Below are 11843 nucleotides of genomic sequence, written 5' to 3'. Positions count from 1 at the left end.
GCACGCGCATGAACCTGCTTAATCGATGATCGATAAGTTTGATCGATTAATGTATTATCGACAATTAATCGATCGTCGATTAATCGTTTGCATCCCTAACACATACCATTCTGAGGGTTGTTACATACGTGTAGTTACACTAATAATACATTTTTGTTATGTGTACTTACACTGTAGTTACATACTATGTACACATGTAGTTACCATGTAAGTTCACAGGTATTAGGGCCACTTAATATAAAGTGGGACCCAAAAGGGTGCTAGCAGCTGACACAATTCTGAAAACTTTTGGAACAAATGTATCAATTTTGTTCTATTACCTTAAGAACTGTACGTATTTGACATCCAGTATTTTCTATTTTATGTGAGCGTAGTCTTGGATAGATAAAGCACTAATTAAATAAATGACCTGCTAAATGTTTTGTCTTTTTCCTTCACAGACTCCTCCTTCGGGGGCATTATTGCAAGCTCCATCTGCAGTTCGACTGCATCGTTTGTGGTCGGAGACCTTGCCATCAGAAGACCACAGGTGGATTGCCAGCAGGCTTTTTAAAATGGGGCCCAAGGGAAAACCAGAGCTTCGAGACAACCTACAGCTCTGGTATTACCCACCTCAGCCAGCACTTATATACAATCAGGCTCCAGCTCCAGACAGATTTTTTTGTCATGCTCTGTTGCTGTGGATGCCGTACAAGCTGTGGAGGGTCAAGGTTCTCTGTCCCAATTCGGCCTGCGGACAGCATCAGCTGACAGGAGGTGGTCTGCACAAAAGGGCACGGCAGGTTCTGGACATCGACAGGATGTACAACATGGTCACAGAAACCCTCATCTGTACCAAGTGCAAAGCTTCGCATGTGTCCTGGAGTCAGACTGTCCTGCAACAGCTGGATCTGGGCCATCGCTCTGAGTTTCGGGTCATCCTCACGCGGAAGTAAGTACACTTTCAATCCACATCCAGTTGATTAGCCCATCATCACAAATATTTGCAAATACTTTACAAATCAAATTTGTAAAATATATAAATCTTTTCCTAAGGTATGCCTGTGATATGAGGGTCATTCGGCTCTTGCGCGAACGTGGCCTAGGAAACAGTCCCACGCGGGTCATAAAACAGCTGCGTGAGAACCACAGTGAAGAGTGGCTCCAGCGCCTGGCCCGGTACACCACCCAATGTGTGAACTTCCTCAAAGGACCCGGGGTGTTGCCAGTAAAAGTCCAGGAACCCCCAGAGCCTACAGTGGTGCCAAGCTGCAAGTGGCTGCTCACCGTTTACAGCCAAGACATCCTGACCAGGCTGGATGAAATCCATGCAAGGATAACATCCACCTATGGCTCTGTCTTGAAGATGGATTCCACTAAAAAGGTTAGTGGTGGATTTTTGTTAATTTATTCTGTATTATATCACAACATGGCACTCTATCTGTATTATACATGGTGTGTTGTTTAATTACATTTACAGCATGCTTCATATCATGTCTATTACAGATCACCAAGAAGCTGGCTGGGACGGCGAGGGGAACAGGGCTCTGGCTTACCTCAGTTGGCAACGAGTTTGGTCAGGTGCTCATAAGTGTGCTGACAGCCCAGGAAGGAGCAGGACTGGACATGATGGTAGACGGTCTGGTGAAACGGTACCAGAAGGCTGGTGTGGATCCACCTGCTGTGTTGTATGTGGATTGTGGCTGCTGCACTGATGTGGGCGAGACAAAGCTCAAAACCCGATTCAAAGGTTGGCCAGATCTCGTGGTTCGCTTGGACATCTGGCATTTTATGCGCAGGATTGCCTTGGGGTGTACAACTGATGCCCATCAGCTGTATCCCATCTTCATGTCACGGCTGTCAGCGTGCATTTTTGAGTGGGATACAGCTGATCTTTCTATGCTTCGCAAAGCAAAGAGAGAGCTGTTGATGTCCCAGGGTTGGCCTGCGCTGACAGATGAAGATGTCAGCAAGCATCTTACCAGGCAGGAGCTGGCTCTCCATTGCCGGAGGAGGACCCATGGAGAGGAGACTACCATCCTTCTCCTTGAGCGGCTGTTTACAGAGCTCCTGAGCAGCAAGGGCAATGACTCCCTGGGTGTTCCTCTCTTGGACAGAGAAAGGATGGAGCACATCTGGAGTGTCCAGAAGAAGCACGTTAAATGCATTCAAGACTCCCCTGGTGTTGTGCTTTATACAGAGACGGGGAGCTTAACCAAGGGAGGCGTGCTTCTGAAGACCTATAGATGTGCCAGGGGCTCCACTTCTCTCGAGTCCTTTCATTTACACTTGAACCGTTTCATCCCAGGTATGTCTTTGTCACACACTGTGCATGTGTAAAGAATGAGCATTAAGTGTCTTTGTGTGTTTCTTTAACACCCCCTAAACACTGTTGTGTCTATTTACAGGGACCAGTGCGAACAGTCTGAATTTTCAGATTTATCTGCTGGAGGGTCTACACCGGTGGAACCAGGACCGGGAGGCTGCTTCCCTGTCATTGGAGTCATCAGCTTTGCGCAGCTACACAGGAGAACTTGTGCACTGTGTGAACAGCAATTATGAAAAGCTGTTTGGCAGGAAAGTGGTCCCCACGTTTTGTCCCCCTGCATGTTACACCGGTGAGAGAATTTGTTATTGTTAATAAACTTGCCATTTCTGTGTAATTTCAGTTCATATATTAGATGTAACCCAATGTAGTCTACTGTATCATATTTTATATGCACATTTCTAAAGGCCTCTAAATGATCAATATTATCAAAACTTTTCTGGAAACATGCCCTCTATCGTCTGATTGATAGTCCATATTTTTAGAAAGTAAAAGACCTTTTATTATAATTGTACAAACTTCCACCTTGAGCTTGTGATTCACATGTCTTTCTGCTGTCAAATCTTTATTGATTTTTAGAAAGTAATTGTAAGAATAACTTTTATATTGTTGAACACTTACTGGATTGAAGTAACCTAGGTTTACTTGATTAAAAAAAAACGTGTGACATTTAAATATGATCATCAGGCTTTTGTCAAACATGTTACAAAATTGTATTTCATTTCTGTTTGTTTATTGCGTTTATTTTTAGGTGAGCTCATTGGAGTGCAGTATCTGTTCAAGCAGACTGGTCAGGCACTGCAGGACATGAATCCAGACTCTGAGCAGACAGCAGAGCTCATTGAGGACCTCAGTGTGGAGGAGCGAGATGAAGATGAGGGCTTCTGTGACATCAGCGAGGATCACACCATTGCAGATCCGGAGGCTGTTCTGTCACCACCCTCCTCCACACTGACACTGGGTTCTTCCAACCTGGTCACCAGCAGTGCCACATCCTCTTCACTGGTCCCTGACCCCACACATGACCTCACACAGTCTCCATCACCTGGACCCTCAGGGACTGCTGTCACACATGTTCCCTCTGAAACATCTGTTTCAACTCTCCCCTCAGAGCCAGAGGATGCTGGTCGGGATGATGATGATGATGATGATGATGATGGACACACGGTAAATACCACTTATTTTGTGTGTCTTTCAAATCAAGTAGAATAGTTCAAACAGTGATGAATTAACATCCAGTGCTTTAACTACAGACATTCCACATATTTTAAATGTAAAACTACAGTCTTAAGTCATTAGTAAGCTGCAAATACGGTTCAAGTCAGCTTTATTTCTATAGTGCTTTGTACGATACAGATTGTGTCAAAGCAGTTTTATGGTGATAAACAGAATCAATTATGGAATTATGCATTAAACAGATATAAAATAAATAGTAATAATTTGATTGTGTGTTTGTGTTCTTTAATAGGCTGTTGACAACCAAAATGTCCCGGGTTATCAACATGTGGACCAGCTGGCAGAATATCTGGTGGAGCTCCGGGCCCACACAGCCCTCAGCCTGACCAACCAGGAAGCCAACACCATAGTTGCTCTTTGGCAGAACCTGGATGACCGGGACAAGGAACGGGTAGTGTATGTTTCTCGACCCCAGAATAGACTGTTGAGTGGACGCTTCAGAGTACCAAAGAAGCCCACTCACCCTGGAGTAGAGCGCACCACCAGATGTGTGCTGGGTGCAGGCAGTGCACCTGCTCAGTGGCCTGACTGTTGCCGTCTGGTGGAGAACATGTTCATCAGGCTTTGCACTATCCACCCAAGCCCAAAAAGAAAAGGCAAAGGAACCCTATCAAGATGGTCTCTGATCCTGCAAGAGTACCACAGGATAAGGCAGCTTGTACTGGGCAACAGCTTGGTGATGGGAGGAACATCAATGCAGCTGGTGGAGGTTAACCAGAACACCCTGATTCAGTGGTACAACAACAGACAGAAAAAGCAGGAGCTGTCTGTGCTGCTTCAGGGCATTCAGTTGCCTCAGCCCCTCCCTGAAGCTCACGAGCCTCTCCAGGTTGCCAAACGTCTACGGACTGAGCCAGAACAACCAGGGGAGCAGCACCGGTACAAGCTACCAGAGAGCACAGCTGGTCAGGGAAAGCAGAGGCAGACTTCTGTTCGGCAACCCCCTCTCAGACCCAAGGAACCAGCGCAGAGTCAGATGTTGGCTACACCTTCAGCACCTAGAGCATCACTGGAGATGGTACCGACTCCAAGTATAGTTATACAGGCAGCACCAGGTTTCCAGGGTGTGCCAATGTTTCAGGCTGCGCCAATATTCCAGGGAGTGCAAATGGTCCATGGAATCCCGATGGTACAAGGAGTCCAGATGGTCCAAGGAATGCCAATGATGCAGCCACTGTTACAGCCTACAGTGGTGCAGGGCACCAGCTCACAGCCTGCTGCACCATCTGCCAATACAGGAGCCATGCCCAAGAGACCCTACAGGAGAACTGTAGAGGCCAACACTTGTAAAAAATGCGGGCTTTTTAAAACAAGTGCAACAGGACATAGCCAGTACAGGGGCAGGGTGTACTGTCCACAGACTGAGACTGTTACTAAAGAAGTGTGGTTAGAGGAAATGCGGAGAACCATTTCCAAATAATGTATATATTTGTATGTACAGTATATAACATTGTATATAGTGTGAACAGTTGTAATACCTGTGTTAAATGGTATTAAGCATTTAAAAAAATGTTTTATACACTTTAAATTTGTATTACCTTTCATTTAACTTATTTATTTTTAAAACATGTTATTTAACATTTTATTTAATATTCATTACTGTTCTGTTGGCATAATTGTAAAATAAAAAACAAATTGGTAAGGGACTTTTTTTTTTTTTACTTTTACTTTCAAATAACATTTCATCAGTATACTGCAACATAACATTTGTATATAAAAATATAATTTGTACATTTTGTTATTCTTGTGACAGACATTTTTCAGCATTTTAGTTACTATTTAATAAATAACATTATTTTTCATGAGAATATCAAAAAACACAACAAACAAATTACATATGTATATTTTATTAACACTGGAACAGTATGCATTCAAAAAGAATGCTTATTTTATTAAATAATAAATATTACAAAAAGTTGTCTTTAGCTGGATTCGAACCCACGTCTTGTTGATCACCTGCAATAGAAAACAGTGTAATATAAATGCGTGATTTTACCACACGAAGAAACCGGAAATTGTATCAATGCTTTAAGGAAGGCCTATCTCTGAACACAGTCACAGTTCTCCCTTTCTTTTCTTCATTTTTTCTTTCTCTTCTTGCCCTTCTCCTTTTCTTCCTTCCCCCTTTTCTTCCCTTCTTCCCCATCTTTGTTGGACTATTGTTCCCCAGCTTGAACGCAGCGCCTTAGACCGCTCGGCCATCCTGACGTGATGGCTGTGGGTGAGCAGTCATTTTGGAGCTACGCCGAATGGCAGATGACCTGGAAGCTAGTGCTTCACCGCTCACCCTAGACACAGCACATGCCTCGTTGGCGCAGTTAGGCAGCGCGTCAGTCTCATAATCTGAAGGTCGTGAGTTCGAGCCTCACACGGGGCAGAGTGGTGCTTTTTGATACACGGGAGCGTGTAAATAAGAGAGCTGCTTTCTGTGTTCCCTTTTGTGCGTTGGTCCGTTTCTTCATATGCAATGTAGTTGAAATCCAGTGTTTTTGTAGGACTAATGATGAAAACAAATGCAGTGGCAGTATTTCTCTCAATTTCATGAAATGCCATGACTTGAAATTCCAAGAAAATTGCACGAAAATGCCATAAAATCCCATGCGTTGCACTAAAGTGTTACTTTAAAGTTCATGTCATGCAGGTCAGTGTTACTGTAATGTGTGGTTACTTCTAGCATGAACTGAAATGCAGTGCTTTGTCAACATTACTGCATTTCTGGGTAAACTTGCCAGAGGGTTAAAGACTCTAGCTTGAGGCCGCAGCCAAAGGTTCGGTTTGTCAGAAGCGGGATTCGAACCCACGCCTCCAGGGGAGACTGCGACCTGAACGCAGCGCCTTAGACCGCTCGGCCATCCTGACGTGATGGCTGAGGGTGAGCAGTCATTTTGGAGCTACGCCGAATGGCAGATGACCTGGAAGCTAGTGCTTCACCGCTCACCCTAGGCACAGCACATGCCTCGTTGGCGCAGTTAGGCAGCGCGTCAGTCTCATAATCTGAAGGTCGTGAGTTCGAGCCTCACACGGGGCAGAGTGGTGCTTTTTGATACACGGGAGCGTGTAAATAAGAGAGCTGCTTTCTGTGTTCCCTTTTGTGCGTTGGTCCGTTTCTTCATATGCAGTGTAGTTGAAATCCAGTGTTTTTGTAGGACTAATGATGAAAACAAATGCAGTGGCAATATTTCTCTCAATTTCATGAAATGCCATGACTTGAAATTCCAAGAAAATTGCACGAAAATGCCATAGAATCCCATGCGTTGCACTAAAGTGTTACTTTAAAGTTCATGTCATGCAGGTCAGTGTTACTGTAATGTGTGGTTACTTCTAGCATGAACTGAAATGCAGTGCTTTGTCAACATTACTGCATTTCTGGGTAAACTTGCCAGAGGGTTAAAGACTCTAGCTTGAGGCCGCAGCCAAAGGTCATACCTGTCAAGTATCCCGTTTTGGCCGGGAAAGTCCCGTATTTTACCCATCTTTCCCGCCGTCCTCCCGTATTAGTATTTTCCCGTAAATCTCCCGTATTTTAACCCGCGTTATAAAAAAAACCAAGAAAAAACGGGGCGGAGTAAAAACAAAACAAAAAACATTCCCAATCTGAGCTCTGTCACTAGCCTCGTAATAACTGTCACCTGCAGTAGCCTACTACAGGTACTGTAGGTGGCAGTTGTCGCGAGGCTAGTGTGTGAGGTAGGATGATGAGTGACAACGCGGGAAAAAAACTGAGACGGATGATGGACGCTACGACAGACACGGAAGGCACTCCTGCCAAAAAAACAAAACCCTCATGTAAATACCGCTATCAATGGGACAGCGAATTTAATTTTCTGAAGAGGAGCAGGGTGGGGGACAGTCACGCGTTTTGTTACAGAGAATAGGATGACGTTAGACAACAGAACTGTTTGCGCTCTACTCTCATGTAAAAATTAACCACTCTGGTCCAGCCCACAAACACTCCTTCCAAAACAGTCTTAAAGAATGCAAAGTCCGCAACAAATTTGTACAATAACTCACTAATGGTGCGTTCACACCGGACGCGAATAGCGCGTCAGGCGCGAGTGATTTCAATGTTAAGTCAATGCAAAGACGCGTTACACGCATTCGTGTCCGTTACGCGCGTAAAAAACGCGTGTAACGCGTCTTTGCATTGACTTAACATTAAAATCACTCGCGCCTGACGCGCTATTCGCGTCCGGTGTGAATGCACCATAAGAGTAAAGAAAAGTTATGTGAAAAGAAAAACTGTAAAAGAAAAGCAATATGAAATGAAAAGAATGTGTGGAATGAAAATAAAATGTTTCCATTTGTCATAAAGACAAGCAATGTTAAATGAACAGAAAATATGCAAATGAGCCTTTAAATAAATGCTCTTCATATATAGCCCTTTTTAGGCTATAACACCTGTCTTAAAATGTAAGGGATAGGTTGGTTGGGGTGGTGGGACTGCTCGCCGTGGGCGTCGGAAAATTTCCCTTATTTTCAAATCCAAAACTTGACAGGTATGGCCAAAGGTTCGGTTTGTCAGAAGTGGGATTCGAACCCACGCCTCCAGGGGAGACTGCGACCTGAACGCAGCGCCTTAGACCGCTCGGCCATCCTGACGTGATGGCTGAGGGTGAGCAGTCATTTTGGAGCTACGCCGAATGGCAGATGACCTGGAAGCTAGTGCTTCACCGCTCACCCTAGGCACAGCACATGCCTCGTTGGCGCAGTTAGGCAGCGCGTCAGTCTCATAATCTGAAGATCGTGAGTTCGAGCCTCACACGTGGCAGAGTGGTGCTTTTTGATACACGGGAGCGTGTAAATAAGAGAGCTGCTTTCTGTGTTCCCTTTTGTGCGTTGGTCCGTTTCTTCATATGCAATGTAGTTGAAATCCAGTGTTTTTGTAGGACTAATGATGAAAACAAATGCAGTGGCAATATTTCTCTCAATTTCATGAAATGCCATGACTTGAAATTCCAAGAAAATTGCACGAAAATGCCATAGAATCCCATGCGTTGCACTAAAGTGTTACTTTAAAGTTCATGTCATGCAGGTCAGTGATACTGTAATGTGTTGTTACTTCTAGCATGAACTGAAATGCAGTGCTTTGTCAACATTACTGCATTTCTGGGTAAACTTGCCAGAGGGTTAAAGACTCTAGCTTGAGGCCGCAGCCAAAGGTTCGGTTTGTCAGAAGTGGGATTCGAACCCATGCCTCCAGGGGAGACTGCGACCTGAACGCAGCGCCTTAGACCGCTCGGCCATCCTGTCGTGATGGCTGAGGGTTAGCAGTCATTTTGGAGCTACGCCGAATGGCAGATGACCTGGAAGCTAGTGTTTCACCGCTCACCCTAGGCACAGCACATGCCTCGTTGGCGCAGTTAGGCAGCGCGTCAGTCTCATAATCTGAAGGTCGTTAGTTCGAGCCTCACACGGGGCAGAGTGGTGCTTTTTGATACACGGGAGCGTGTAAATAAGAGAGCTGCTTTCTGTGTTCCCTTTTGTGCGTTGGTCCGTTTCTTCATATGCAATGTAGTTGAAATCCAGTGTTTTTGTAGGACTAATGATGAAAACAAATGCAGTGGCAGTATTTCTCTCAATTTCATGAAATGCCATGACTTGAAATTCCAAGAAAATTGCACGAAAATGCCATAGAATCCCATGCGTTGCACTAAAGTGTTACTTTAAAGTTCATGTCATGCAGGTCAGTGATACTGTAATGTGTGGTTACTTCTAGCATGAACTGAAATGCAGTGCTTTGTCAACATTACTGCATTTCTGGGTAAACTTGCCAGAGGGTTAAAGACTCTAGCTTGAGGCCGCAGCCAAAGGTTCGGTTTGTCAGAAGTGGGATTCGAACCCACGCCTCCAGGGGAGACTGCGACCTGAACGCAGCGCCTTAGACCGCTCGGCCATCCTGTCGTGATGGCTGAGGGTTAGCAGTCATTTTGGAGCTACGCCGAATGGCAGATGACCTGGAAGCTAGTGCTTCACCGCTCACCCTAGGCACAGCACATGCCTCGTTGGCGCAGTTAGGCAGCGCGTCAGTCTCATAATCTGAAGGTCGTGAGTTCGAGCCTCACACGGGGCAGAGTGGTGCTTTTTGATACACGGGAGCGTGTAAATAAGAGAGCTGCTTTCTGTGTTCCCTTTTGTGCGTTGGTCCGTTTCTTCATATGCAATGTAGTTGAAATCCAGTGTTTTTGTAGGACTAATGATGAAAACAAATGCAGTGGCAGTATTTCTCTCAATTTCATGAAATGCCATGACTTGAAATTCCAAAAAAAAAAAATTGCACGAAAATGCCATAGAATCCCATGCGTTGCACTAAAGTGTTACTTTAAAGTTCATGTCATGCAGGTCAGTGTTACTGTAATGTGTGGTTACTTCTAGCATGAACTGAAATGCAGTGCTTTGTCAACATTACTGCATTTCTGGGTAAACTTGCCAAAGGGTTAAAGACTCTAGCTTGAGGCCGCAGCCAAAGGTTCAGTTTGTCAGAAGTGGGATTCGAACCCACGCCTCCAGGGGAGACTGCGACCTGAACGCAGCGCCTTAGACCGCTCGGCCATCCTGACGTGATGGCTGAGGGTGAGCAGTCATTTTGGAGCTACGCCGAATGGCAGATGACCTGGAAGCTAGTGCTTCACCGCTCACCCTAGGCACAGCACATGCCTCGTTGGCGCAGTTAGGCAGCGCGTCAGTCTCATAATCTGAAGGTCGTGAGTTCGAGCCTCACACGGGGCAGAGTGGTGCTTTTTGATACACGGGAGCGTGTAAATAAGAGAGCTGCTTTCTGTGTTCCCTTTTGTGCGTTGGTCCGTTTCTTCATATGCAATGTAGTTGTAATCCAGTGTTTTTGTAGGACTAATGATGAAAACAAATGCAGTGGCAGTATTTCTCACAATTTCATGAAATGCCATGACTTGAAATTCCAAGAAAATTGCACGAAAATGCCATAGAATCCCATGCGTTGCACTAAAGTGTTACTTTAAAGTTCATGTCATAAAGGTCAGTGTTACTGTAATGTGTGGTTACTTCTAGCATGAACTGAAATGCAGTGCTTTGTCAACATTACTGCATTTCTGGGTAAACTTGCCAGAGGGTTAAAGACTCTAGCTTGTGGCCGCAGCCAAAGGATCGGTTTGTCAGAAGTGGGTTTCAAACCCACGCCTCCAGGGGAGACTGCGACCTGAACGCAGCGCCTTAGACCGCTCGGCCATCCTGACGTGATGGCTGAGGGTTAGCAGTCATTTTGGAGCTACGCCGAATGGCAGATGACCTGGAAGCTAGTGCTTCACCGCTCACCCTAGGCACAGCACATGCCTCGTTGGCGCAGTTAGGCAGCGCGTCAGTCTCATAATCTGAAGGTCGTGAGTTCGAGCCTCACACGGGGCAGAGTGGTGCTTTTTGATACACGGGAGCGTGTAAATAAGAGAGCTGCTTTCTGTGTTCCCTTTTGTGCGTTGGTCCGTTTCTTCATATGCAATGTAGTTGAAATCCAGTGTTTTTGTAGGACTAATGATGAAAACAAATGCAGTGGCAATATTTCTCTCAATTTCATGAAATGCCATGACTTGAAATTCCAAGAAAATTGCACGAAAATGCCATAGAATCCCATGCGTTGCACTAAAGTGTTACTTTAAAGTTCATGTCATGCAGGTCAGTGATACTGTAATGTGTTGTTACTTCTAGCATGAACTGAAATGCAGTGCTTTGTCAACATTACTGCATTTCTGGGTAAACTTGCCAGAGGGTTAAAGACTCTAGCTTGAGGCCGCAGCCAATGGTTCGGTTTGTCAGAAGTGGGATTCGAACCCATGCCTCCAGGGGAGACTGCGACCTGAACGCAGCGCCTTAGACCGCTCGGCCATCCTGTCGTGATGGCTGAGGGTTAGCAGTCATTTTGGAGCTACGCCGAATGGCAGATGACCTGGAAGCTAGTGTTTCACCGCTCACCCTAGGCACAGCACATGCCTCGTTGGCGCAGTTAGGCAGCGCGTCAGTCTCATAATCTGAAGGTCGTTAGTTCGAGCCTCACACGGGGCAGAGTGGTGCTTTTTGATACACGGGAGCGTGTAAATAAGAGAGCTGCTTTCTGTGTTCCCTTTTGTGCGTTGGTCCGTTTCTTCATATGCAATGTAGTTGAAATCCAGTGTTTTTGTAGGACTAATGATGAAAACAAATGCAGTGGCAGTATTTCTCTCAATTTCATGAAATGCCATGACTTGAAATTCCAAGAAAATTGCACGAAAATGCCATAGAATCCCATGCGTTGCACTAAAGTGTTACTTTAAAGTTCATGTCATGCAGGTCAGTGATA

General features: G+C 45.2%; 1 protein-coding gene across 1 annotated transcript; it reads left to right on the top strand.

The window, feature by feature from the left end:
• Nucleotides 1-680: 680 nt before the first annotated feature.
• Nucleotides 681-5034, top strand: LOC307004068 (uncharacterized protein). Its single transcript, XM_079623010.1, has 6 exons — nt 681-931; nt 1036-1363; nt 1486-2287; nt 2388-2597; nt 3057-3472; nt 3774-5034. The coding sequence occupies exons 1-6, from the start codon at nt 684-686 to the stop codon at nt 4959-4961; spliced, it is 3192 nt and encodes a 1063-aa protein (XP_079479136.1). The 5' UTR covers nt 681-683; the 3' UTR covers nt 4962-5034.
• The last annotated feature ends 6809 nt before the right edge of the window (nt 5035-11843 follow it).

The sequence above is a fragment of the Phoxinus phoxinus genome, assembly GCF_949152265.1.
Source record: "Phoxinus phoxinus genome assembly, chromosome: 9".
Lineage (NCBI taxonomy): Eukaryota > Metazoa > Chordata > Actinopteri > Cypriniformes > Leuciscidae > Phoxinus > Phoxinus phoxinus.
Note: the sequence above shows the minus strand (reverse complement) of the source record. Positions and strands in the feature narration are given on the sequence as shown.

Coding starts and splice junctions, on each gene's coding strand:
- LOC307004068 (XM_079623010.1), top strand. CDS start 684: ATGCCGTACAAGCTGTGGAGGGTCAAGGTTCTCTGTCCCAATTCGGCC. Junction 932..1,035: donor CGGGTCATCCTCACGCGGAA/GTAAGTACACTT, acceptor TCTTTTCCTAAG/GTATGCCTGTGATATGAGGG. Junction 3,473..3,773: donor ATGATGATGATGGACACACG/GTAAATACCACT, acceptor GTTCTTTAATAG/GCTGTTGACAACCAAAATGT.